Below are 25,481 nucleotides of genomic sequence, written 5' to 3'. Positions count from 1 at the left end.
GCTACCGTACCTCGGAGAGCGCATTAAGCTATCGGTCCCGGTTGCTATTACATATACACCTGATATCGATCGTTACTCGTAGTAGGAAATATATTCGCCAACCCACATATGAGCAGCGTGGTGAATTAAACTCTGATCCTTTTCCTACATGGGGAAAGAGGCCTATGCCCAGCAGTGGGATATTACAGGTTGAAGCGAAATTATTGTAAAAGCTATACAATTTTTTAATCATGTTCTAGGCATTGGAGTGTTCTATCGGACATAATATATGCAGTTGGTACAGAATTTTCGCATAGGAAACTGGTTAGTACGAACACTTTTATTTAATTTAAAAACCTAAAACCTGTATATATGACTCGTGATTGCAATACATATTGAGATTCATTCATCACATCAAAATATATTTTCGTACCATGATGAAAATTAAATTAAAATACTGTTATTTTTATAAAAACCTCGAGAGAACTGAAAGCTTATTTCAAATCAATTAAGTCAGCTAGAATGACGTAAAACACAATTTGAAATATCTTGCGGGAAAAATCATGTATTTCGAGATTTAAACAAGTTTTTATCCGATTACGAACCAATCAACTTGAAAAATAAGCCTTATTTCATTGTCATAAGACCTTTAATACTCTGCAATGTAAATAGATTGTAAAACAAGCGTCAAGTATTATTTTTCTCTCATTCGCGCCTTAAAGATGCAACTTGTAGCTGCGATTAATTTCCGCTGGAAAGATTCTTTCTCGAGACGATCTTGCCCGATAATTAGCGTCGCTGGAAAATGATGAAAAACAGTAGCTATTTTTTCTTTTCATTTCAACACTTCTATTCAGGTATATTTTTGTATGAAGTGATTAAAAAAGTGTCACTTTTCATTTTTGATTCAACTGTATTTATTTTATGTATGTGACCTCAGAACTTTTTACTGGGTGGATCGTGGTCGATTTTGTTGACTTTTTTTTTTAATCGAAAGATTGCGAAGTACTTTCGAGTAATATTAAATAATAATTTGTTGATCTACGTTGTATTTACCACAAATCTTTTCAGTGGATATTCCGATTTTGATGATTCTTATTTTAATCGAAAACTGACGCTTGTCTTGTAGTCCCATTTCAATTCGATTGAGATCTGATAACTATTTTTTGAGTAATCTTTGATAATGCGTATTTACTTGACTATTTTTTTCGTCTACCTACGTAGTATTACTTGAAGTCGGTTTTTTCTTTCGTTTATGACCAAACTCAATATTATATAACTTACTTGTCGATATTATAAATCTTTCATTTAAAGTTATATTAACTAGATTCAATCAAAGCTACGAATAAATTCGTTTGGTTTTGTCATTAAAAATACTCTGTTAATTTTTATGTCATACTTTATAATGAATCTATTGAATATTCAAGTTTTATTCAGCACGGTGATAAATAATGAAATCTACTCTATTCCACAAAAATGTGCATTCGAAATATGTTTTATATAAATTTAAAAGATTCAATTTTAAAAATAATGTGGCGTTTCCACATACATAAACTTTTTATATGGAAATAATAATAAAACCTCATTTGTTGTTTTTTTTTTGTTTTTATTTTTATATAAATATTTTATGTTAAATGTCAAAAATGTATATTTTGAATTCTTGTATATAATTTATGTTTTACAATTTACTAATTCTATTCTATATTTTACTACGTGCACGTTGTTTTGGAATTATATTGTATATTTTTTTGTTAGTCTTTAATGAAGAGTCGGTGGAGATAACTTAATATAAGATCCATAAGATCTTATCATTACTTCAACTTTTTCGCTTTTTCGCTAAAAAACATACAGAATTATTTTATCTCTAAGTAATAAGAATTCCTAAACGGCAGTACAATAGTAACGCAATATCTCACGTACACTTTAATGACAAAGTTATTTGAAACACAACAATATTAGATATCTCTACGCAGCTTTCACCAGTAATTAGCTTCACATCTCAACTTCCCAGACGTTGTTGTCGTAGCAAGCATATCAATCTTCATCTTCGTACACGTTAGCTGATTTCGATATAAATCAATATGTACACAGAGGACCCTATAATGTCTTTTTTATCTTTATGGTATTACAAGAACATCTTAAACAATGTGATTTTGTAGCTTTGTAACTGAAATGATAACCTTAGGAATTTGACAACCCGTTTGCGCAGTTTATAGTGGCCCTGCTTTCTGTTCTGCGGGTTGCGGGTTCGATTCCCACCTGAGTCTGGATGTAATGTAATATTTATGTATTTTTCATTATATAATGGGCTTACTCTTGACCCCACTCTAGCTCTAGAGCAGAGACGAGGTTGAAGATGGAGCGAGCTCGCCCAGAGGAAGCCTGTTCACTCGCGCTTTAAACATGTTCGGGTTGTATGAACTCGGAAATACAGACAGGAATTCCACTCCTTGGCCGTACGCATTAAAAAAGATGATTCGAAGCGCTTTGTACGTATGAAGGGTTATATATTGTATATGTATTATTTCTATGTATGTTTATAAAAAAAATAGTTATGACAATCGGCTGTTACCTGTAACACAAGCATTAAGTTGCTTACCATATAAACAGACGTTCATGTGTGTATGTTATATGATATTTATTTATTTATTATTTTGCATCTAATGATAACCAAATGAATCATTTTGCATCTAATTTTTTTCGCATTCAAACAAACTGCAATCTCAAAACGACACGTAATCACCAACATATCATTTACTAAAACCTTCTCCGAGACACGTTGCATTTTATAGTATAAGTAATATTCTGATCAGTTGCGCGCGGGCGCTTGTTATCGTTGGACGTGCGCGTCGATCGATCTCGAACCGGTTTCTAGTCGCTTAGTGCAAACGTGTTTATGATTCATCGACTAGCAATGTGTGTTGATAATGGATAATAGTGAACGCGAACAAATAAATACGAATGAAGATGAGAATAATTACGTAGAAGGGTGTTGTGAGAATATGAGTAATAGTGAAAATATTAGTTGTGATGAGAATATGAGATGTAGTGAGAATATGGAGTGCACAGAACAGTTACCTGGAAATAGTACTAACAGTGTAACAATGAAATCTAACAAAAGAAATAGGCAGATAGATCAAGAAGAGATGTGGATGACAGTAACCAGACGAGGTAAACGTTTTGCCAGGACGAGTAATATACACGATAATATTCGGATACCTGAAGATAAAATTGAAATAAGTTTAACGTCGACAAACAAATTACCTAAACAGTTTGTGTTGGCAAAATTATTAAAAACGGAAAATATCCAAGATATTACAAGTATCAAGTATATTAATGCATACAAAGTTCTTATCCAGTGTAATAATGAAATCAGTGCAGATAAAATTATTGAGTCTGAAACATTAAAAGAAAAAGGGTTTAGGTGCCAAAGAACGTTGGAGATAAGACAAACTTATGGTGTAATCAAGGATATCGATATAGAATGTACAGAGGAAGAAATACGTGAAAGTTTGAGCTGTGAGTTTGAAGTTATAGGAGTTAAAAGACTGAAACGTAGAAATACCATTAATGGAAATTGGGAACCTGGAGAGGCAATTAGAGTAAGTTTTAAAGGATCTTCACTACCCTCCTATGTTAACATATTTGATACCAGAGCTACTGTTAGGCCTTACTTATACCCTGTAACACAGTGTTCACGATGCTGGAGATTTGGCCACATAGCTAAGATGTGTGCATCAGTAAAAGAAGTTTGTCCGAAATGTTGTAAGGCCCACCCTAATTGTGATACCACAGTTTTTAAATGTAATAACTGTTCTGGAAAACATATGGCGTTGTCACGTACGTGCCCCGTATATATTAAAGAAAGAAGAGTAAGAGAACTTATGGCAGAATTCAACTGCTCATATAAAAGAGCTTTGACTCTCTACGTTCCGCCAGAACAGGATACTTATCACAGACACCCTGAATTTTCAAGTGAAAAAGAAAATGATGGAGAAGAAAGAGATCATCCCGAAGAAGAAGGAAATGACAGTGAACACTTAAATGAAGAAAGAGATATAACTACGACAACTGTCCTCACGCCAGCCAGAGACACATACTCTAATATATTGCAGAGACCTGGAACAAGTAACTATCAATCGCAAAAGAAAAAACTACCCAAAGAGAAATCAAAGATTAAAAAAACAAAAGATACTCACATTACACATTCGGAAGAATTTATTTGTAGCGATGAAGGTACAACAAGTTCTTCAGAAGAAATAGAAACGAGAAAGAAGAGTAAAAAGAGAGCAAAAGTAGGAAGTTGGAAAATGATTTTCACGCAAGTCAAAAATAAGATCTGCGATAGTAATACTAGCATTGAAAATAAAATAAAAGATTGCTCAAAAATAATCTTTGACTGGATATCATCCTTAGTGCTTCAATACTTAATGAGATTGCCTTTTTTTGCTCATATTAAACAATGGACAACAGTAACAGACACAAACATCTAACGGTAAATATTCTGCAATGGAATGCACAGAGCCTACGTCCGAAAATTACAGAATTCGAATCTTTATTAAACCAGGAAAAGGTACACATCGCTATTATTAGTGAAACATGGTTTGACCCAGAGAGCTTATTTAGACTTCATGGGTAAAACACGTTTAGGGCAGACAGAGATGATGGGTATGGAGGCACAGCCATTTTGACCCACCAGTCTGTCAAGGCAATACCATGCAGAATTAATATTTCAAATTCACAAATTCAAATTATCCATATAAAGCTACAAAATTGTAATCACCTTGAAAATATAATTTCAATTTATTGTCCTTCTACTGTACATACATCCGGAAGTGATTGGGATGAAATATTTTCAATTTCACTACAAAAGACTCTCATAGCAGGCGATTTAAATGGGCATCACTCAAACTGGTCATCTAAAACAGACATGAGAGGTAACCATATTTTGGATTCCATCATGGACAACAATCTATTTACTCTAAATGACAAATCACATACACGTATAAAGATGGTAAACGGAGTTATACAAAAAACTTCTCCAGATTTATCTATAGTAACAACAGATTTGGCCTTAAAAATGAAATGGGAGGTGATGAACGAGAACCTCGGAAGTGATCATTTGATTATTAAGATGACACTAAATACCAATTATCGACAGACTACAATATGTAATAATAAAAGAAATTATAAGAAAGCTAATTGGGAAGCCTATACTCAGAAGTTAGAACTGCAATTGGCAAATTTGGAGTTGCCTGTGGATCATCAATCTGCTTATAATATGTTTATAAACACCTTAAACGGAGCAGCTGATGAGTATATACCAAGAATTAGAGTATGCGAAAACCCCATTCAATCGAAGAAGTTTACACCAAAGCCGTATTGGAATCAAAATTTATCTCATGCTGTTGCTCAAAGACGCCTTGCGTTAGCTATATTTAGGCGCAATCCGACCCCTTATAATCTCGAAATGTTACAGAAGAAAGTGAGGGAAGCACAGAAATTAATACGTCAAAGCAAGCATAAATCCTTCCAAGAGTTTTGCAATAGTATAGATAGTGTAACTTCTTCGAGTGAGATGTGGAAACGCATGAAATGGACCAAAGGCTACAAAGTATCTACGACTAGTATTGATCATGGTAAAGCCGAAAAATTGTTAAGATCTCTGGCTCCAGATTATGTAACACCATTCACTCCCATATTTAGCTCTAATAATAGACAGTTATCTAACCCGATTTCGGTACAGGAAGTAGTTAATTCGATAAAAAAATCAGATACAGCCCCTGGTCAAGACGGTATATCATATTCTATGGTAAAACACCTTCCGTATATTGGTATAACTTTGCTGTCTTCTATGTACAACAGATTTTTGCAATCCAGTTTCGTACCAGAACAATGGAGAAACGTAAGAATTATTCCTATACCGAAACCGGGAACTGATCCTACTTCTGACACAAGTGTAAGACCTATTGCACTAATATCTTGTCTTTGTAAAATATTTCATACGATTATAAGTCGTAGGCTTGAATGGTTGCTAGAAAAAAATAACTATTTATCATCTGACACTACGGGCTTCAGAAGATGTAAATCATGCTATGATGGTCTCTCTAAATTAGTAACACGCATTCAAATAGGGTTTTCTAAAGGTTTGCCTACTATTGGCTGTTTTATAGACATCGAGAGTGCCTACAATAATATTAATCTGACGTCTCTTCTAAGTAGTTTGGATAACCTCGGAGCGGGATCTGTTTTATGTAATTATTTATGGCAATATTTACATCGGAGACATCTGTCTATACATCTACAAGATAACAGTTTCATTTGTCGAACTACTGGTATAGGTATTGCTCAGGGAGACCCTTTGTCCCCTTTACTGTTTAATGTAGCTACAATTGGGATATGTAAAAGTATTAATAATGTATACATGTTACAATACGCGGATGACTTCATTTTATATAGTAGCCAGGAGAGATTGTCAGACTCTGAGGCCCGTATACAGAGTTCTCTAAATAAATTTCAATGTATGATGACAGAGTTAGGTTTAAGTGTATCTCATAATAAAACCAAAGTTTGCCTATTTAGCAGAGGTAGAAGAAGAAACAGGCTTCATCTGTCTGTTAATAACTACATGATAGAGCAAGTTCATTATGTCAAATACCTCGGCATGTGGCTGGATAGCTCTCTAACATGGGGGAAGCATATAAACGAGACCCGGGAGAGGGTTTGTCGGTTTTTAAACATTTTTAAAGTTCTAGCTGGTGCTGAATGGGGTGTTCACCCCAAACATCTTCGTAGGCTTTACATATCGATAGTTCGCAGTAGGATTGATTATGGTTGTTTTTTATATGGAAATAGTAGGACTAGTCACCTTGTTAAGCTAGAAAGAATACAAAACCAGGCAATGAGAATCATAGGAGGTTTTATCAAAAGCACCCCAATCCATGCGATGGAAAGTGAGCTGTGCTTACAGCCACTATGTATTCGGAGAACTTTTCTAACAGGTAAATTTTATTTAAGATCCAGAGCAATTCAAAACAATATCCTTACAGACATCTTAGAAGAGCTATCCAACCTTTGCCAGAATTGGTATTGGAGAAATAAAAAACTACCATTGCTTATACTTATCCATAGAACATATAGGGAGTCGCTTATACACTCTAGTCCCATAATAGATATTTTCTCTTTAGACACATGGATAAGCAGTATTGATCTAAGTCAAACTATAAGTGCTAATATTGACGGAGTTAGTAAGGCAAAAAGATTGATTAATGTATCCGATCTCAAATCTAGTTGCATTAGAATGATAAACAAAAAATTTAACCGTCATTATAAATTGTTTACTGATGGGTCTAAGGATGGTTTAAATATAGGAGCTTCTTTCTTTGATCCCCAGCTTGATGTTAAAGCTAAGTTTAAAATCAATGCCAACATCTCGATCATGAACTGTGAACTCGTAGCGATCTCCGAAGCCCTATCATACATAATGCACATAGATCAGGAAAACTTTGTGATTTTTTCGGATTCTAAAAGTAGTATTCAACATCTGGCTCGGATACCCTCGAGTCTTCGAGGGATACCGATAGCCGTAGTCATTATAGATACTATCTGCAAAATCCGTGCATTAAATAAAAATGTTGTGATCCAGTGGATACCTTCTCATGTTGGCATCATGGGTAACGAAGAGGCTGACTTATTAGCCCGACAAGCAGCTTACGAAGGGATTGAATATGCATGTGTGCCGTTACACTCAGATTGGCTTAATAGCTTAAAAACACTCTGTAGATCCAAATGGCGCGAGTACTTTGATGAGCGTTCGCGATTGAAAGGTATTTGGTATAAAACAGTACAGTCTGAGCCACTTCGTTACCCATGGTTCGAGGAGAATAAGATGGACAGAAAGCATGTAGTGGCTTTGTTGAGAATGCGTACTGGTCACATTCCATCCAACAAGTTCATACATTTAATGGGAAAAACTGATTGTCCAAATTGTCCAGTTTGTGATGTCATTGACGATGTTTATCATGTGTTAATGGAATGTGACCGGAACGCGTCGGAGAGACAAGTGCTAGGCTGGGGATCAGATGTAGGAGCTTGCAACAGCGCCTTGGCCTCTCCCTTTTCGGAGGATGCTATGGTGCTGTGCAGGATGTTATTTGCTATATATCAAAGATAATAATTGGGTTAGATCAATCATATTGTAAGTGTCAAAAGTTAGGATATGCGAGGGACCAAGAACAAATCACACATAACTGTGGCTTTGTTCTTGGTCCGTGGCCTATTATTATTATTTATTTTAACTAAGTATAATGTTACTTATTGTTATATGGCTATGTTTTTGTTGTTGTCATTTTGTATCATTTATGTTACGGGGGTGACATAATCACTAAGTGATTAAACTCCCATTAAATAAAAGATTAAAAAAAAAAAAAAAAAAGTAATATTCTGATCGGTTCAGTAGTTTTCGCAGTATAACCGAAGAAAAAAACCGGCTTTCCATTAATTTGTATAAATGAGAATTATTTTGGTCAAAAATTAAATATAATTCTTAGAATTAAACAAAAAACGAATCAGTTTTTGTTTAATAGCTGTCTTCTATATACTATCTGTATTCTTTTTTTTTCGTTTAAATTATACATAAGTACGTGAGTATGCGTATATACATGCACGCTTCTCTGTCCGACGTGATAAGAAGCTTAGAGCCTAGCTATATAATGCCGACCTTTAACAAAGAACGCTGACAGAGCGGAGGTATAACAGTTCAATAGTATAATAACGCTAGAAAATTTGAGATAAAAAGTATTATTATAACATCTTTTTGGAAAATTTAAGGCAATTGAGAATAATCGTAGCTTCAAGTAAGCCTGTCAATGAGTGGCAATTAAAATCGTAATCAATTAACTTCAATAAATGCATTCGACAATAGCTTTAATAGCACTTTATCTCTTAGCAATAATTTATTGGACCTTTCAATAACGTAATTGCTCGAAATGTATTAATTGGACAACTTAATACTCCTTCATACATATATTTTGAACTGAACAGCTGTCCCAGAACTGATAGTAAGTCAAATATCTGTAAATCATCAACAAATATTTTGAAATGTAAATAAATTTGTGATGCATTTGAAAACCACATAACAATTTCTAAATCAATAAATACTTTATATGAATCATCATCATCTGCTTATTACAGTCTACTGCTGGATTTAAGCCTTCCCCTAGGATTCGCCACAAGACCCGATCACCCGCATTAGTCATTAGTTGGATAGTCTCATTTGGAACCTTTTCCCTTAATGACCTCTCCATAACTCTCTGAGTGACATGCAGTCGGTGGACTAGCTATGTCATGACTGGTAGGATGCATTGGTCGAATACCTTGATCTTAAGACATTGTGGCAAGGATGTAGCAAAGGTGTGATGCAGCTTTCAAAACGCTGCCTAGCCTAGTCACATTCGTCTAGCGATTCCATCCTTCATAATATCTCTAACTAACTGCAATATTTTCTGAAGTAGATATACTCCTGGACAACTTCTCGGGCTACATCTTCCGTATAGATTGGTTTTGATTTGACGTGGTCGTTGATCATGATTTTAGTCTTATCCAACCAAGGCAGTATTAAAGCTAGATAACATTCTCTGCAAGTCTTACAACGATTCTACCCTTAACACCAGGTCGCCGACAAAGCGGAAAAGTGTGAGATACCCTCCGTTGACATTGGTGTGCAGTCGATTTCATGATAATGTCTTAAAGACATTCTTCAGTGTGGTGGTAAAAAGTTTCAGGAATAGTACATCACCCTGTCTTACACCTTGAAGCAGCTGGATGGATCTTGTCTGGTGGTTCCGAACTTGGACTGACATCGGTACTATCTGATCGGTGATCTCTAAGACTCCAGAACAGTCCAGGTTTCGATGGAGTCAAAGCTTTTTTCGTAATCCACAAAAGCAAAACACATAGGCCGACTATCCTCTGACTTCTGTATAATCTGCTGAACAGTAACTATGTGGTCTACGGTACTGTATTCTTAACGGTATTTTACTTTATGTTAATACAAAGTTCAGCTATTTTTAACATCTTTAAACAAAATGATGGAATTATTTTTAAATTGGTTATAATTTAAAAAAAAACGGGATAACCATCCAACTGCTGGCTTTGAAATACACAGGCCGAAGACGGGCAGCAGCGTCTTCGGTGCGACAAAGCCAGTACTGCGGTCACCAACCCGCCTGCCCAGCGTGGTGACTATGGGCAAAACACATGAGTTCACGTTATTTTTGGCGTAAACTTGTGGAGGCCTATGTCCAGCAGTGGACTGTATAGGCTGTAATGATGATGATGAAAAAAAAAACGAGTGAGCTTCAAACCACACGACTACTGGAGTAAAACTTCTTTAGTTGCCCCTACAGTAATATACGAAATGTAACTCTCTCTTTCTATCTTCAGTACCTTATATCTCCCTCTTAACTTCCATTCGCCTCACCTGATCACACTGTTTGTAACGCTCATGTCACGCATTCACCAGCTCCCAAGTCAGGCGTGCGTAGAGAAGTTTTGCTACAAAAACGATTTTTTTTTTCAGACTTCGTGTAAGAAAATCGCTATATCTATCGTCTATTGCTATAGCTGTACCCTGCGCGTGTTGCTACGCTTTTATCTTTGGTCGTACCAACTCAGAAACCTTTGCTCATGCACAACACTTTGCTGAAGATCATGACGTGATCAAATGCATAGTTTACGATTCTATTCTACGGACATACAGACATACATTCATTTTTATATACTCGTATATAGATAGAATGGTTTCGTAACTATAATCGTACATACACATAACGCATGTAATAAAATTCTAAAATAGATTCGTTCATTTCAGTTATCGATACCCACTGATGAAAATTTATCTAACAATAGATTTTATGATTTATGCCACATAAAACTTTTTTACATAAATTATTGCGTTTTCTGGTACAATAATGCTGTTGTAAATTCGTGACTTTGGACAAAACTTTAAAAAGAAGTTGGAATGGAAATATATATTCATAATAGTATTATTTGTAAAATTACCTGGAGTAATATTGTGTTGTTTGGCATCCACAACATGCTTCCCACTCATTAAGATAGTAAGGAGATAACAAGGATAGGAGAGTAACAAGAACATATTGAAGTTGCATCTGTCTTTTTCTGAAAGTATACATAAAACAGTAGTTCCTACACTAAAATATTGTAGCAAATTAAAATTATATCTTCTGACAAGAGACGGAATTATTATTTTTTTCTTTGTCTGTTTTGAATAGTTTGTAAGATTAATGGCACAAAAATCACGTTTCTATCATTACACAATAACTAATACACTATTGTGTGTATTGGTGATATTTGTTCTTTTACAACATTCTTGTGATTTTGTCGATCTAATAAGTCAGAATGAGAAATATAATACGCAGACCGTATATGAAATATCAAATATTAGAACCAAAAAAAATATATATTGGAAATTTTTATTAAACATCGAACGTATATAAATTACGAAAAAATATAATATTGAAGATGTTAAAAACGCAAACACGCCGCAAGGCAACAGAATAAATATTTTTCCTTTAATATTCCCTGTCATTAGCTCTGTAGGTACTCAAGCGCAATAATATGTAATATGATATTATGGTCGGTTTTCAATATTTTTTAGAGTTCCGTTTGTCTGTCACTGACTACACTGTACATATTACACCTCATATTTCACTCAATACCTTTTTTTAATGAATAGCACAAACTTATGATTAAAACAGAATATAATTTCTGACATCACTCTGAATCTACAACTAGATAAAATAAAATGTAAAGCTTAAACTGGAACATGAGATTCGTGTTTTCGATCTTAGAAATACAGTGTTAAAATTTGGTTAGTGATACAGAACACTTCGTGTATTCCAACACGAAATAAATCATTTTATATTGGTAATGGTTAAATATTAGGTTACTTTTTAACATTTCATGAATCTAAAAAAAATCGTTATTTTATAAAGTGTAATAAAAGAAAAATATTTTAATCTCAGTTCAACAAACACGAAAAGACGTTAAAAGAAAAATAAAACAAGCTACGCGCACAAGCACGTGCGAAAATTCCGCAATAAATGAGTATAATAATTATCACTTTACAAAATTACAAAAAAGTATTTATATGTAAGTTGATTTGAAATTGAACAAAAAATTTACCGACCGTCAATAATGTTGACATTGTTTCAAAATAAATAAAATCCGTCAGATGGCAGCATTGCTGTATTGTGTCTCAATGTACATCTACATATATAATTTTAATAATTAATTAATTTACAAAAACAAAAGCAATTTTTTAGTGATTGATGTCGGCAGAGCAAGCAATTATCTATAAAATGATATATATATATATATATATAATTTATGTATAGTAATTATGACGTTTTTTTTCTAAAAAGGGAGGCAAACCTTAGCGTATTAATATATATTAATGATATATAGTATCTACTTTTTCAATAAACTGTCTTATGTGAATTTTTGTGACCAAAGTAACAAAGCTATGAAATATCAAGTGAGACATATAATAATGCTTACTGTTATTTAATCCCATACAAAACACGAGAGCAAGAGGTTCTGTATGAGACAAACAAGAACAAGATTTAAATTAAAGACTCTACTCCCTACTCCACACTTCTGACTTCTTGAACATTTTCAGTGTTACTTTTTGTTATATCTTTCTTTGACGTTGATCACAAAACTTATGATTCATATTTAAATCAGCATCCAGTATTCCTTTTAGATTCTCGGTAGAGTCCAATAAAATATACATATCAAATGTTTAAATCAAACGTAGAATAATTTAAAATCATTCTATAAATCAACTTCCCGTCCGTATTACCTAATACTGTTCAACTGTAGATATTTTAGGAAGACCCCGCAACGTAAATATCGGCGGCGAAAATCCATTTCTTTATGTCAAAATAAACTGCTCTTAGAGAACGTAGGTTAAACAGCTGAATTTTTTATTTCTTGATGTTTTTAATAAAGTGCAATATAAATAAATTCGTTAAGAATAGGCTCTTGTTGATATTTATTTTTTAGTTTGGATAGACTTTTAGACAACTCTATTTGTTGATTTTATTCGTTTGTCCATGGATTGCATTAATTTTATTGTTTTGTACTGCAACAATGTGTAATTACTCATTACAGGCCAAGGCGGTTCATTCTGAATATGGTGTAAATTTTAATTGATTAACATGTGAAAATAAAATTAAAATATACAAAATATCTGATATCATCTCACTTTTTTAACTTCTTTTACATTCCTTAAAAGTCATTACTGCTGCATGTTGTTTTTCGTCTGGAGAGTAGAATCTCACTATGTCGAACAACTGTTGTAGGCTGACTATCAAAGGAAGGTTATATTTTTATATGAATCATTTAAAACTGTTACAGGTCTAATTCTGTGCATTGACAATAAATTGGCATTCTATATTTAATTAAACTAAAACTGTAAAGTGACGTCTTAGTAGATAGTCGATTTGCAATTCAGCGGACGCTTTCCGTGACAATTCAATTGCAGTCAAAATAAGGTTCCTGATCTTAAGTTAATAAGGAGAAAAATACAACTGAAAAGAGATTTTATGAAAACAAGGCACGTACTCAATTACTCGTAACATCCAGCGAAGTTCAGTTAAAGAAATAAGTGTTTTAAAACCAGTTTTAAGCACCATTTAAGCGTAATTAGACACATAATTAAATGTAGTATTAAATAATGAATAGTTTATGTCGGGGAACAGTACAGTTACACTGAAATGAAATTCGTAAAGAGCGTATAAAGCACAAAGTCTGTGGACGGTATCGATGATATTCATTACGTAAAATTCATTAGATTAACAAAATTTAAAGTTTTTTATGGTTAACAACTCTTCCACCAACAATACAGCAGTACATCAACATTACAATGATGAATGAATTAGAACCCCAGGAATAGAATTGGGTGTTGCGAAACGAATCTTATACGATGTCTTTACTGGAATCTGAAAACTGAGGTAGGGCACAGCAGGAAATTTCCTGCTAAAAATATGGAGCAGCCAGACTGGGGTATTATCTCGACCTCACAGAAGATCACAGCTAAATAATACTATTTTCAAGCAGTGTTGTGTTCCTGATGGTGATTAAAGTGACCAGAGTTCCTGGGATGTATAGAGAATAGGGTCGGAAATGCGCTTACAATGGTTCTGGTGTTGCAGGCGTCTATAAGCTACCATCTGGTGAGCTGTATGCTTGTTTGCCGACCTAGTTATAAATTTTTAAAAAATCATGTTTATACGATGAGCTGAAAAGACACGCATATCCTTTTTGATATCGTATACATTATTCAGTAAAAGAGAAACATCTTGCCATCAATCTTATTACACAGTCTTGATCATTTTATTACACGTAATAAGTCGTTCGACAAAATTAAATAAGACTTAAATTACATGTATCGCGTAGGTTACGGATGATTATATTAAATTATAAATTGAATAACCAATTTAGCTTCCTCAGTTTACAGATAAACCCATATATTTATATTTATACCAGCATACGCCATTAGAGAATTACGCATCGTTCCTGTCAATCTATTTTAGAACTTGAGATTATTTAAATAAGGTAGGTTTTAAGTTTGACATTTTAGAAAATCCCTTGCTTATTGTATAAAGGTATGACAAAGGGTCTTGATTTAATGTGATTAATGAAACAAGGACGGTAATAAACTTTATCCGAATATGCTACTTTCAGATAGAATATACATATCTTTAAATAGTAATATTCTTTATGTAACTTTTTCTTTGTTTTTTTTTTTTTTTATTCAAAATACTTAAATTTATCTGTAAATAAGTAGTTCTCAAGTTGTGCAAAGAATGTGTGAATAATAATATAAAACTTTATATTCAATTGATGCGAAAAGCTAAAGCCAAAAGGTACCAAAAGTACTTTTTACGTTAAAGTAAATTTGAAGTTAGTTCTAGGTTATAAATCGAATTAAAACAATCGAAATTACGAGTGTTTTACATGTATACATCTCATAATTATTACTATTCTGTCCTAAAACTACTGTCTGCTGTACACATCTTTTTTATTTGCATATGTACCTTAAACTTTTACTATCCAGCAGAATTACACAAACGAAATAGACTTTCTTTCAGGATCAGGTTATAGTAATATTTATTAATAAGACTGCTAAAACAATAAATATTCATATTTTTAGGCATTTTTGTATATTAAAAAATAAACATGATTTTATATTTTGTCACGCATACGCACCGTTCTTCGGATACTAGTTGACAAAAACATAATACCGAGTGCCAGACTATTTGAAGAGGCTTTTAGTCGTTTGTTAATAAATTATTAGGGCATACATACACAAGATTATTGTCCCTCTTTATTGGATAAATATTAAATTTGATTGATCAATGTTTTATTTATCCTTACTTTAAGGACATCAATATTATATCATTCCCGAACGAATCTCCAAAAGAGCCGTCCATTGAATACTATTTATTAAATTTTGGAAGTAGGGTACAGGGGGCATATCTTGCTCAAAATACAGAACAACCTGACTAGGGCAAGTAACTTTACCATTGAGTGTCATATTCCTTTTGGTGAGTACGGTAGCTTGAACGTCTGGGTTGATTGTGGAAATAGGATCGATAACCTGCTTGTGTAACTACTTGATGAACAAAAGTATTCATATGTCCCTAACCTTTCGTATTATTTGTAGAAAAATGTATATTGCAAATGTTAAAAATCAGAATAAATATATATTAATGTCACATACTAAAGAGTTTGTTTATTTGCTGGAAGAGCAAATATTGCCTTCAAGACTCTTCAAGTCATCGTTTCTTTTAAAATATAAATTAAAATTCGTGCTAGTTAGAAACTTAAATATCTTCTTAAAGTTAAACGCCAAGACGTTAAAAATTTTAATTCCTTTTTAGAAATTAGCCGGAATAAATGTCTATTTATTGTCTATTGTTAGACAGACAGACAGACAGACGAACATTGTAAAAAATGTTATTTTGGTATATGTACCGTGTATACTTATATGTGCATTTACTTGTATATGCATTTAGTAAAAAGCGGTTATTTTAATGTTACAAACAGACACTTCAATTTTATTTATTTATATAGATAATTTTGTTCAAGTAACTTGAGCTTAAATAACATAAACTCTATAATAAAAATCATATCACAATTGTACTATATATTAATCATAATTGTTAGAACGACAACTTATAACCAGTTTTTTTTTTTCTCAAAACAACTCAGCATAATAATGAATAGAGAGTAATTTTAATATACTGCTTTTAAAAATAAAGAAAACAACGCCGTAGTAATTAATAATAACAAAATGAATAATTGGTATAATATTGAAACAAAATATGTAATAATCAAGAGGAGTTCGTGCGCCAAACATACGCAAATATAACGCGGTGGATAAATTATATACACCACCAAACTGACAGTTTAATCAATTATTTTTTCATCGCTAACGTTTACGAGAATATATTATGTAACTTTTTTTATTTGTTTAATTTATTTAGGGACTTTTGTACACTAGTACATGTCAGTCCCATCGTAACCTTATTCTAACTATACAATAAAATGAGGCTTATGTGCTTGAACAGTATTATGCCCTCATTAGAACTCGGACGAGCGAGTATATCAATGAAACATTCCAGTATCTAATCTATTCAAATTCATAAGTCTCGTAATGGCTTTTCCGCCGGATTGAAATCGTATATATTCAATAAGCAAATGAGGTACATCTTGGACAGTCTGAAACGCGTCACAGTCAGGAGTGCTAAATGTTTTCATTAAAAATGTAAATTTATTTAACGGGATATCTCCCGTCCTCTATCTGTGAGCAATCACTATTTGGATTGAACTTGGGTTGGTTAAAGCCAGTTTTTTATACTAGTAGAGTGTCGAACCAGTGTCTTAAGGCCCTATTTATAAACAGTTACCATAGCCAATGACATCTGCAATACCAGTAATGTAGTAAGCCCTATTAGGACCTTATTACCGACTGTGCTTTTAAACATTACATTATAGACCTACCAAGATTCCATTTTATCATTTTTGAACCTATATATTAATCTCCAATATGATGTGATATGTGTGTCACGAACTCTACAACAGTACGCAAGTTCTAGTTCATAAGTATCTTGAAAACGTGTCGAAGTGTAAATATACATTCCCATGTCCACGTTATCTACATTACATCTTGATTATATAACCAATGTGTAAACAAAAATTAGAAACTTTAACGAACCCTTTACAAATTTGTAAATTATTACATAAATTTATATTTTAAGAAAAAAAAATAGTATTGTAATGTAATAGTAACAAATTAGTTCGATTCACACACACAGATATGACACAGAGAGATAACACAGTTCCGCTACCACCTTGGAACTTAAAAAGCCGACCAGTGGCGGTATAACTATCCAACTGCTGGCTTTGAAATACAGAGGCTGAAGACGGGCAGCAGCGTCTTCGGTGCGACAAAGCCAGTACTGCGGTCACCAACCCGCCTGCCCAGCGTGGAGACTATGGGCAAAACACTTGAGTTCACGTTATTTCTGGCGTAAACTTGTGGAGGCCTATGTCCAGCAGTGGACTGTATAGGCTGTAATTTAATGATGAGTTCGATTCAGCCTGTAACATCCCACTTCTGGAAATAGGCCTTTTTCTCGATGTGGGAGAAGAATTGGAGCTGAATCCAGCACGCTGCTCCACTTGGCGGATATGTTGCCTACTATTAATAGCGATCGCTATCAGGTATTTATAATAACAAAGGTAACACGTGGTTCAATAAGTCCCGAGACTAAGTACTAAAAAAGGTCTTTTTTATAAAATTAATTTTTATTCATCAATATAGTCTCCTCCAAGAGCGATACAGTCCCTCCAACGCTTTTCTAACTTTTCTATCCCATGTGTGTAGAACGATTTGTCTTTGGCTTCAAAATAAGCCTCCGTTGCTGCGATAACTTCACTATTTGAGTCAAATTTCTTACCCTGAAGCATTTTTTTGAGTTCTGCAAACATCCAGTAATCGCTGGGGGCCAAGTCTGGCGAATAAGGGGGATGAGGAAGCAATTCGAAGCCCAATTCGTTAATTTGGGCCATCGTTCTCACGGACTTGTGACAAGGTGCGTTGTCCTGGTGAAACACCACTTTCTTTTTGTTCATGTGAGGCCGTTTATCCGCAATTTCGTACTTCAATCGCTCCAATAAGCACATGTAATAGTCACTATTTATATTTTGCCGCTTTTCAAGGTAGTCGATGAAAAGTATTCCATGCGCATCCCAAAATATAGACCCCATAACCTTACCGGCCGATTTCTGAGTCTTTGGACGCTTCGGGCGGCTTTCACCAGCCGCTCTCCACTCCACTGCCTGCCGATTGGATTCCGGAGTGAAATGGTATATCCAGGTTTCATCCATTGTTACATACCGACGTAAAAAATCCTTTTTATTATGATTCATCAGCGCCAAACATCGCTCTGAATCATTGATACGTTGTTCCTTTTGATTAGTTGTAAGCAAACGCGGCACCCACTTAGAAAAAAGCTTTTTCATGGCCAAATTTTTATGTAAAATAGTGAAAACACTACCAGCTGAAATCTTCACTATCTCGGCTATCTCTCGCACTTTTACCTTCCGATCTTCCAATACGATTTTGAGGACTTGGTTAATATTTTGTTGAGTCACTGCTTCATTTGGACGACCTGAGCGTTCCCCATCATTGGTGTCCATGCGACCGCGTTTGAAGTCGGCATACCACCGAAAAATGGTTGCTTTAGAGGGAGCTGATCCTGCATAACATTTTATAAGCCATTGCTGTGCTTCAACGGTATTTTTTCCCATTAAAAAACAATGTTTTATCAACACGCAAAACTCGTTTTTTTTTCCATTGTATCGAAATTACAACCGTAGCGTCACTTAAATGTTTCAAAATCAATAATTTTATTGTTCCATTTTTAAAAATTTGACACATATTCTTGTATTGATAGCCAGTACTTTTTAAAAATCAAAAGACTTTTTAATATATGCGCCATTTGCAGGTTAGTCTCGGGACTTATTGAACGATCTAGTATCTGCTTTTAAAACTTTAACTATAAATTAACTTATATTCAGCGAAAGTGGCTAAGCCAAGTAAGTGGCTATCAATGTTAAATCAATATTCCCGTTGAACCATAATTCTGTTCCACTTAATCTTAGCAATTCATTGGTCCATTCTTGATCTACTCGATTCTAGTAATTATCTACTTAGTCATACAGTAATTTGATTTGCGCCTATTAATTTATGGTACGAGTATATTCATAGCCAAAAAAATTAAAGTATACATAAAAACGAAATAAAGAAAAGAATGTACGCGCATAAATTTCGAACGACTGTGGCAATTAGATTTTCTTCCTATTCATGTTCCTTGAGGTCAGAGCAATCTGTGTATCAAATAAAATTTAGTGATATCGATATATTCATGAAAAAATGAAATATAAAGCGGTTCAAAGTTCGCCATTTCAGCCAGTAATCAATATTTTTTAAAAGCAAAGCATTGTAACAAAAAGGTTTCAAGAATCCCCTCAAGTCTGTACATAAACAGAAATGATCAATCGTTATAACTTATTATCTCAATTTACTTTAATAAAAGCAATATCGTTATACTTTATTAAACTTTTCATAATATATCGTTAGATGATTCAGTCATTACGTATCCTTATTTTAATATTAAAGATTTATTCTAAGAATTTTTCCCTAATAAATAGATATCTACTACGACTTTATTTTTTAATCTAAAGTCATAGTAAATACATTGTTTTTAATCACGCCCATAATTTACCATACTATTACATAGACTGTTATTACTAACACTCTTACGAGTTCTTTCGAATTTGTTAAATGAAAATATTTTAAGTACTCTAAAATTTGAAATTATCCTCTATTGCACCGCTTACAGAGGTAATTCTTCAATAACGCTGAAAGACTCTTCATTTCTTATTAAAAGTTTTAATATGAATTTTAATATCCTTGCCTTGAAAAATAGTAGACTTTCTATAAAACACCCGATCCCTTTTTCATCATTTCATCCCCTGTAGGTTTTATTGTACACTTTTTACACTACAGCGTAAAAATGTATCAAACATAAATACAGACAGAATTGGACCTCACGTACTCTTTACAGTTCATTGAATGCCCTTGAGGTTTGTTTAAAGGATAACAGATAAAAAACAACAATACAACCACTAGGGGAGAAGTAAAATTTCTAATCAATATGATAAGTGAATTGAAATCCAATAAAAACCGCGAATACGTTGGTATATACACACACACACACACACACACACACACACACACACACACACACACACACAGGCGCACACACACAAACACACACGCGTGCACGCGTTAACACACACAACATATTAATATTTCAAAACTACTATCTTTTTTCTAGGATTATACTTTAATATACTATTGAAGAAACCAAACTAACCAACTCAAACGTCAAAAAAATCTTTGCATTTAATATCTTAAAAAAAAACTTCTTTATCATTCAACTTTTTCTTATTGCGAGATCTACAATTGTACCTTTGAAAGTTTTAGTGCATCTATAACAGTTTTACTGGGGCTACAGTCGAAAAGACCGAGTCGACAAATTTCTCTATGTCTGCATTGACGTAAATGATTACTAAGTAAAGGTCAGGTCAAAGTAAAGTCGATATTTTATACTTCAACGCTAGTCAGATTCTGTACTATGTAACGCTGAGAAATTTATCAAAATCAAATTTGGAACAGTTTTTTTTTTTTTCCAGAAGGGTAAAATTTCAACTTTTTATATGAGAAAAAAAAAATTAATAACGAGAATAAAGTTGTAAACCTAATTTTTTTAAGTTAGTATTAAATTTTCTGTACTAACACTAGGCTATAAGAAACATTGTTACTAACACTATATGGGCTAGTCCTGAAATAAATTTTATTATTATTATTATTATTATTATTATTATTATATAATTTAGTTTGAACGAAAACGTCAACGGATGTTACATGTCAACAGGTTTATTTAATAAGTGCCGTAAATTCAAATTAGGCTTGGGTTTTGGCCAAGATTAAAAATACAATATAGTATTAATAGTTAACAAATAATATAAATAACCATTAATCATAATTAATGTATCAAACTTATTAACTACAGTTCCGATCGGTGCATCATAGTGCATAGACGTATTATAGTTGTAATAGTGCGCGTGACCTTATAATTCTCGGAATCGTTTACTACCATAGTTCGCTAGCCGGCGCGCGCCGGCTGGCTGCTACAATTGCGTGCGATTTTATATCTTAATAAGAATGGAACAAGAAACAATTCAGGATGGCGAAGTTGAAGAAAATATAATAATAACAAATATAAATGAAAACTTAAATTCGAATGAACAATTAAACTCAAATGATGAACTTACACAACATAATGAGGAGGAAATGATAGCAGAAAACTATAATAACATAACTCATAAAAGAAGACGAGAAGAAGATGAAAGCCAAGATGAATGGACCGAAGTCGTGCGGAGAAAACAGAGATTGAGATCGTTGAGAGAAGGTATTCAATTGACCGTCACTTCAAAAACTATGTTTCCTAAGCAATTTGCGCTCGCCAAATTATTTAAGTCTAAGAATATATTAAATATTTCAAAAGTTAAATATATCAATCCGTTTAAAATTACTATTGAAGTCAACAATGAGGAAAGTGCAGACCGCTTAATAAGTTGCGATCATTTTATAGAAATGGGTTGGAGGTTTCAGCGACCCTTTGAGGTTGGTTTATCTTATGGGGTAATCAAAGACATTGAATTAGATATAACTGAAGAAGACTTAATAAAATCTATTTCATGTACCACCGACGTGATCAATGTAAAACGCCTTCAGAGGAAAAATAAAGACGATATAGGTTGGTCAGATTGCGAAAAGATTCGAGTAGGTTTCAAAGGTTCCTCATTGCCTACTTACATATACATTTTTGATATGAAAGTAAGAGTAGAACCGTACGTTTTCCCCGTAACACAGTGTTCAAACTGTTGGAGATATGGACACACACGTAAAATGTGCCCGTCTCTAAAATCATATTGCCCAAAATGTGGGGGTAAGCACGACAGCTGTGACATCACAGTATACAGATGTATTAATTGCAATGAAAATCATATGGCTTTAGATAGGACATGCCCAGTCTATATAAAAGAACGAAGAATTCGTGATATCATGGCCGAATTTAATTGTTCGTATAGAAAAGCAATGGATATTTATGTTCCCCCTTCTTCGCCCGCACGCTATAACGAATCTACCTTACAAAATCCAACTTCTATATCTGATAATGTGGCACTTACCTCAAACGCTCATCCAACCACATCTTATGCGCATATAGCATCTAAAAACCTCCCAAATACAAGTCAAGTTGTGGAAGAGAACTTAAGCGAACAAGGACCGTCTTTAAAGAAGAGAAGAAAGAATCGTCGGAAATCCAGTTACGTAGAAGAGGCGTTTACAGAGAATAATAGTGATCTAGATATGCAGTAGTAAGAACAGCGAAAAACCAAAAAGAGACTTTCCTTTTAATATATTAATACTTAAAATTAAAAATATAATTTTACGAAAAGGGGATTCAATTAAACTTAAAATACAAAATTCGGTACAAATATGCTTAGAGTGGATAATAACATGGATATTTCATAATATACCCGATTGGTCTTTTTTACTGAGAATATTTGATGGCAAAAATAAATAATATTAATATCTTGCACTGGAATGCTCAGAGTATAAAACATAAGCTAGCTGATTTTGAACATATTTTGTGCTTTGGTAAAATCGATATAGCGGCCATTAGTGAGACCTGGTTAGGACCAAATATTGATATTTCACTAAAAGATTACAATATCTATCGACAGGATAGACCAGATGGTTGGGGCGGCGTGGCTATATTTGCACACAAATCATTGAAGACTCAATTATATCCTTTACAAACCAACAATAATATAGAGATAGTGAGTATAAAAATATTTAATTGCGATACTATTGAAACTGTTATGTCCGTGTATTGTCCACCAAATGTTCACACAACTCAACGTGACTGGGATTACATCTTTTCATTGGCATCTTCACGATCTGTAGTTCTTGGAGACTTTAACGGTCACCACACCAATTGGTCCAACAAAACGGATCCTCGAGGCATTCAAATTCTTGATTCCTTAATTGATAATAATTTAGTTACATTAAATGATGGAAGTCATACACGTTTAAAATTAGTTAACGGTGTTCTTCAACAGTCCTCGCCTGATATTTCTTTGGTCTCTTCTGATATCTCCTTTAAATTTAATTGGCAGGTAGTAAATGAAACTTTAGGAAGTGACCACCTTATGATTAAACTATCGACTTCAAATAGTGTTGTTCCCGTATTTATTAAAAAACGTAATTTTAAAAAGACTGACTGGCTGCTATATTCTAAAATCATAGACAAGTTATTTGCTGAAAGAAATATATTTAATTTCGATGATTTGCAAAACAGCTATAATGCGTTTGTTGATGTTATAAATGAAGCCGCAGATCGAAGTATTCCATTCTTTAAAATTCCTGTAAATCCCAATACTAAATTTCATCCCAAACCTTTTTGGAATCCCACCTTATCAAAAGCAGTGGCGGAACGAAGATTGGCCCTATCTCGTTTTAGACACAATCCTACTCCTAGTAATTTAAATATACTCCAGAACAAGATTCGAACCGCCCAGAGACTATTAAGGAAGGCTAAAAGTGAATCATGGCACAATTTTTGCTCTTCCTTAGACGAAAATACTACAGCAAATAATATGTGGCACCGCCTACGTTGGTTGAAGGGGTATAGATCATCAAAATTTCATGTAGACAAAAATATAGCCGAAACACTTCTGTGTAATTTATCCCCGGATTATTGTACACCACCTCATCCTCAATTTCGATCTGTAAACGTACAGCTTCAACATCAGATATCCAGACATGAACTCGAAAAATGCATTAAGTCAAAAGATACTGCACCCGGGTGCGACAATATATCATTTTCGATGATTAAAAATCTTCCTGAAAGGGGCAAGGAAGTTTTATTAACTCTTTATAATAAGTTTTTATCCTGTTCTTTTGTTCCTTACCAATGGCGCCAAATTCGTATTACACCCATACCAAAACTTGGACGCGATTCTGCTTCGATAGATTCGATTAGGCCTATCTCTCTTATGTCCTGCATTTGCAAAATATTTCACTCAATAATAAATTACAGACTCGAATGGTTTATGGAGCATAATGAGCTTTTTTCCGAAGAGACCAAGGGTTTTAGGAAAGGATGTTCAACTTTAGGTAGCTTAACTTGTTTAGTTTCCTCAATCCAAATTGGTTTTTCTAAAAATTTATTTACTGTTGGATGTTTTCTTGACATAGAGAATGCATATAATAATATTGATATCTGTAATGTATTACTCGGTTTAGATGGTCTTGGTGTGGGATCAAATATTTGTAGATATCTATGGTCATTTCTCAAAGAAAGATATTTATATATTAAAGGTTCAGACTATGAGATCTCTCGAAGTACAGGTCGTGGATTGGCCCAGGGGGACCCCTTGTCACCGCTTTTATTTAATATAGGGACAATATATGTGTGTAAATCTATCTCAAATGTATCCATTTTGCAATATGCCGACGATTATGTACTGTACTTAAGCTCAAATAATATGATTGATGCTAGGAATAATATACAACTAGCACTTAACATTCTAACTAAACTATTTTATAATCTAAATTTAGACATTTCTACACATAAGAGTAAAATATGTATCTTTAACAAAGGACAGCAACGACGCCCTGTGGACTTCTGTGTATGTATAAATAATAATCCACTGGATATAGTTGATACTGTGAAATACTTGGGGGTGTGGTTGGATCGATCACTTAGGTGGGGGGGAAACATATAAACGAAATATCAATTAAAGTACTTAAATTCCTTAATATATTTAAGCTATTAGCGGGTTCGGGATGGGGAGTGCATCAAAAACATTTACGAAAGTTATATATATCCGTCATTCGGAGCCGGATAGACTATGCCAGTTTTTTATATGATAACAGCACAAAAACATCCCTGTTAAAATTAGACAGAATTCAAAATCAGGCCATGCGTGTAATAGGCGGTTTTATTAGAACAACACCAATCCATGTAATGGAAAGTGAGTTATACCTTTTTCCTTTGCATTTACGTAGAAGATATTTAGCTGGTAAGTATTGGCTTAAAAGTAAATCCATGGAAAATTGTTTAGTATTCAAAAATATTGTTGAACTTACTACTTTAACTAATAATAGATATTGGAGAAATAAAAGGGTACCCTTATTAACTACAATATATGAAAACCTTAAATCTAAGCCTATTGCCTCTAAAAAAAAATTAGGTATGTTTACATTAAGC

The 25,481-nt window shown here is 33.6% G+C and overlaps 2 protein-coding genes across 2 annotated transcripts; both read left to right on the top strand.

Moving 5' to 3' along the window:
• Positions 1–2,906: 2,906 nt before the first annotated feature.
• LOC123664981 lies at positions 2,907–4,472 on the top strand. The gene has a single exon (XM_045599346.1). The coding sequence runs from the start codon at positions 2,907–2,909 to the stop codon at positions 4,470–4,472; it is 1,566 nt and encodes a 521-aa protein (XP_045455302.1).
• Positions 4,473–21,364: 16,892 nt separating this feature from the next.
• On the top strand, positions 21,365–22,582 carry LOC123664980. The gene is made up of 2 exons (XM_045599344.1): positions 21,365–21,611; positions 21,795–22,582. Exons 1-2 carry the CDS (start codon positions 21,365–21,367, stop codon positions 22,580–22,582), a joined length of 1,035 nt encoding a protein of 344 aa, XP_045455300.1.
• Positions 22,583–25,481: the final 2,899 nt, after the last annotated feature.

The sequence above is a fragment of the Melitaea cinxia genome, chromosome 23 (genome assembly GCF_905220565.1).
Source record: "Melitaea cinxia chromosome 23, ilMelCinx1.1, whole genome shotgun sequence".
In the NCBI taxonomy this organism is placed as follows: Eukaryota; Metazoa; Arthropoda; class Insecta; order Lepidoptera; family Nymphalidae; genus Melitaea; species Melitaea cinxia.
The sequence above is the reverse complement of the archived record's forward strand: the minus strand, read 5'-3'. Positions and strand labels throughout refer to the sequence as shown.

Excerpts from the sequence above, each read along its gene's own strand:
- LOC123664981 (XM_045599346.1), top strand. The coding sequence starts at position 2,907 with ATGGATAATAGTGAACGCGAACAAATAAATACGAATGAAGATGAGAAT.
- LOC123664980 (XM_045599344.1), top strand. The coding sequence starts at position 21,365 with ATGGAACAAGAAACAATTCAGGATGGCGAAGTTGAAGAAAATATAATA. Across the intron at positions 21,612-21,794 it reads ATTGAGATCGTTGAGAGAAG|AAATGGGTTGGAGGTTTCAG; the intron begins GTATTCAATTGA and ends ATCATTTTATAG.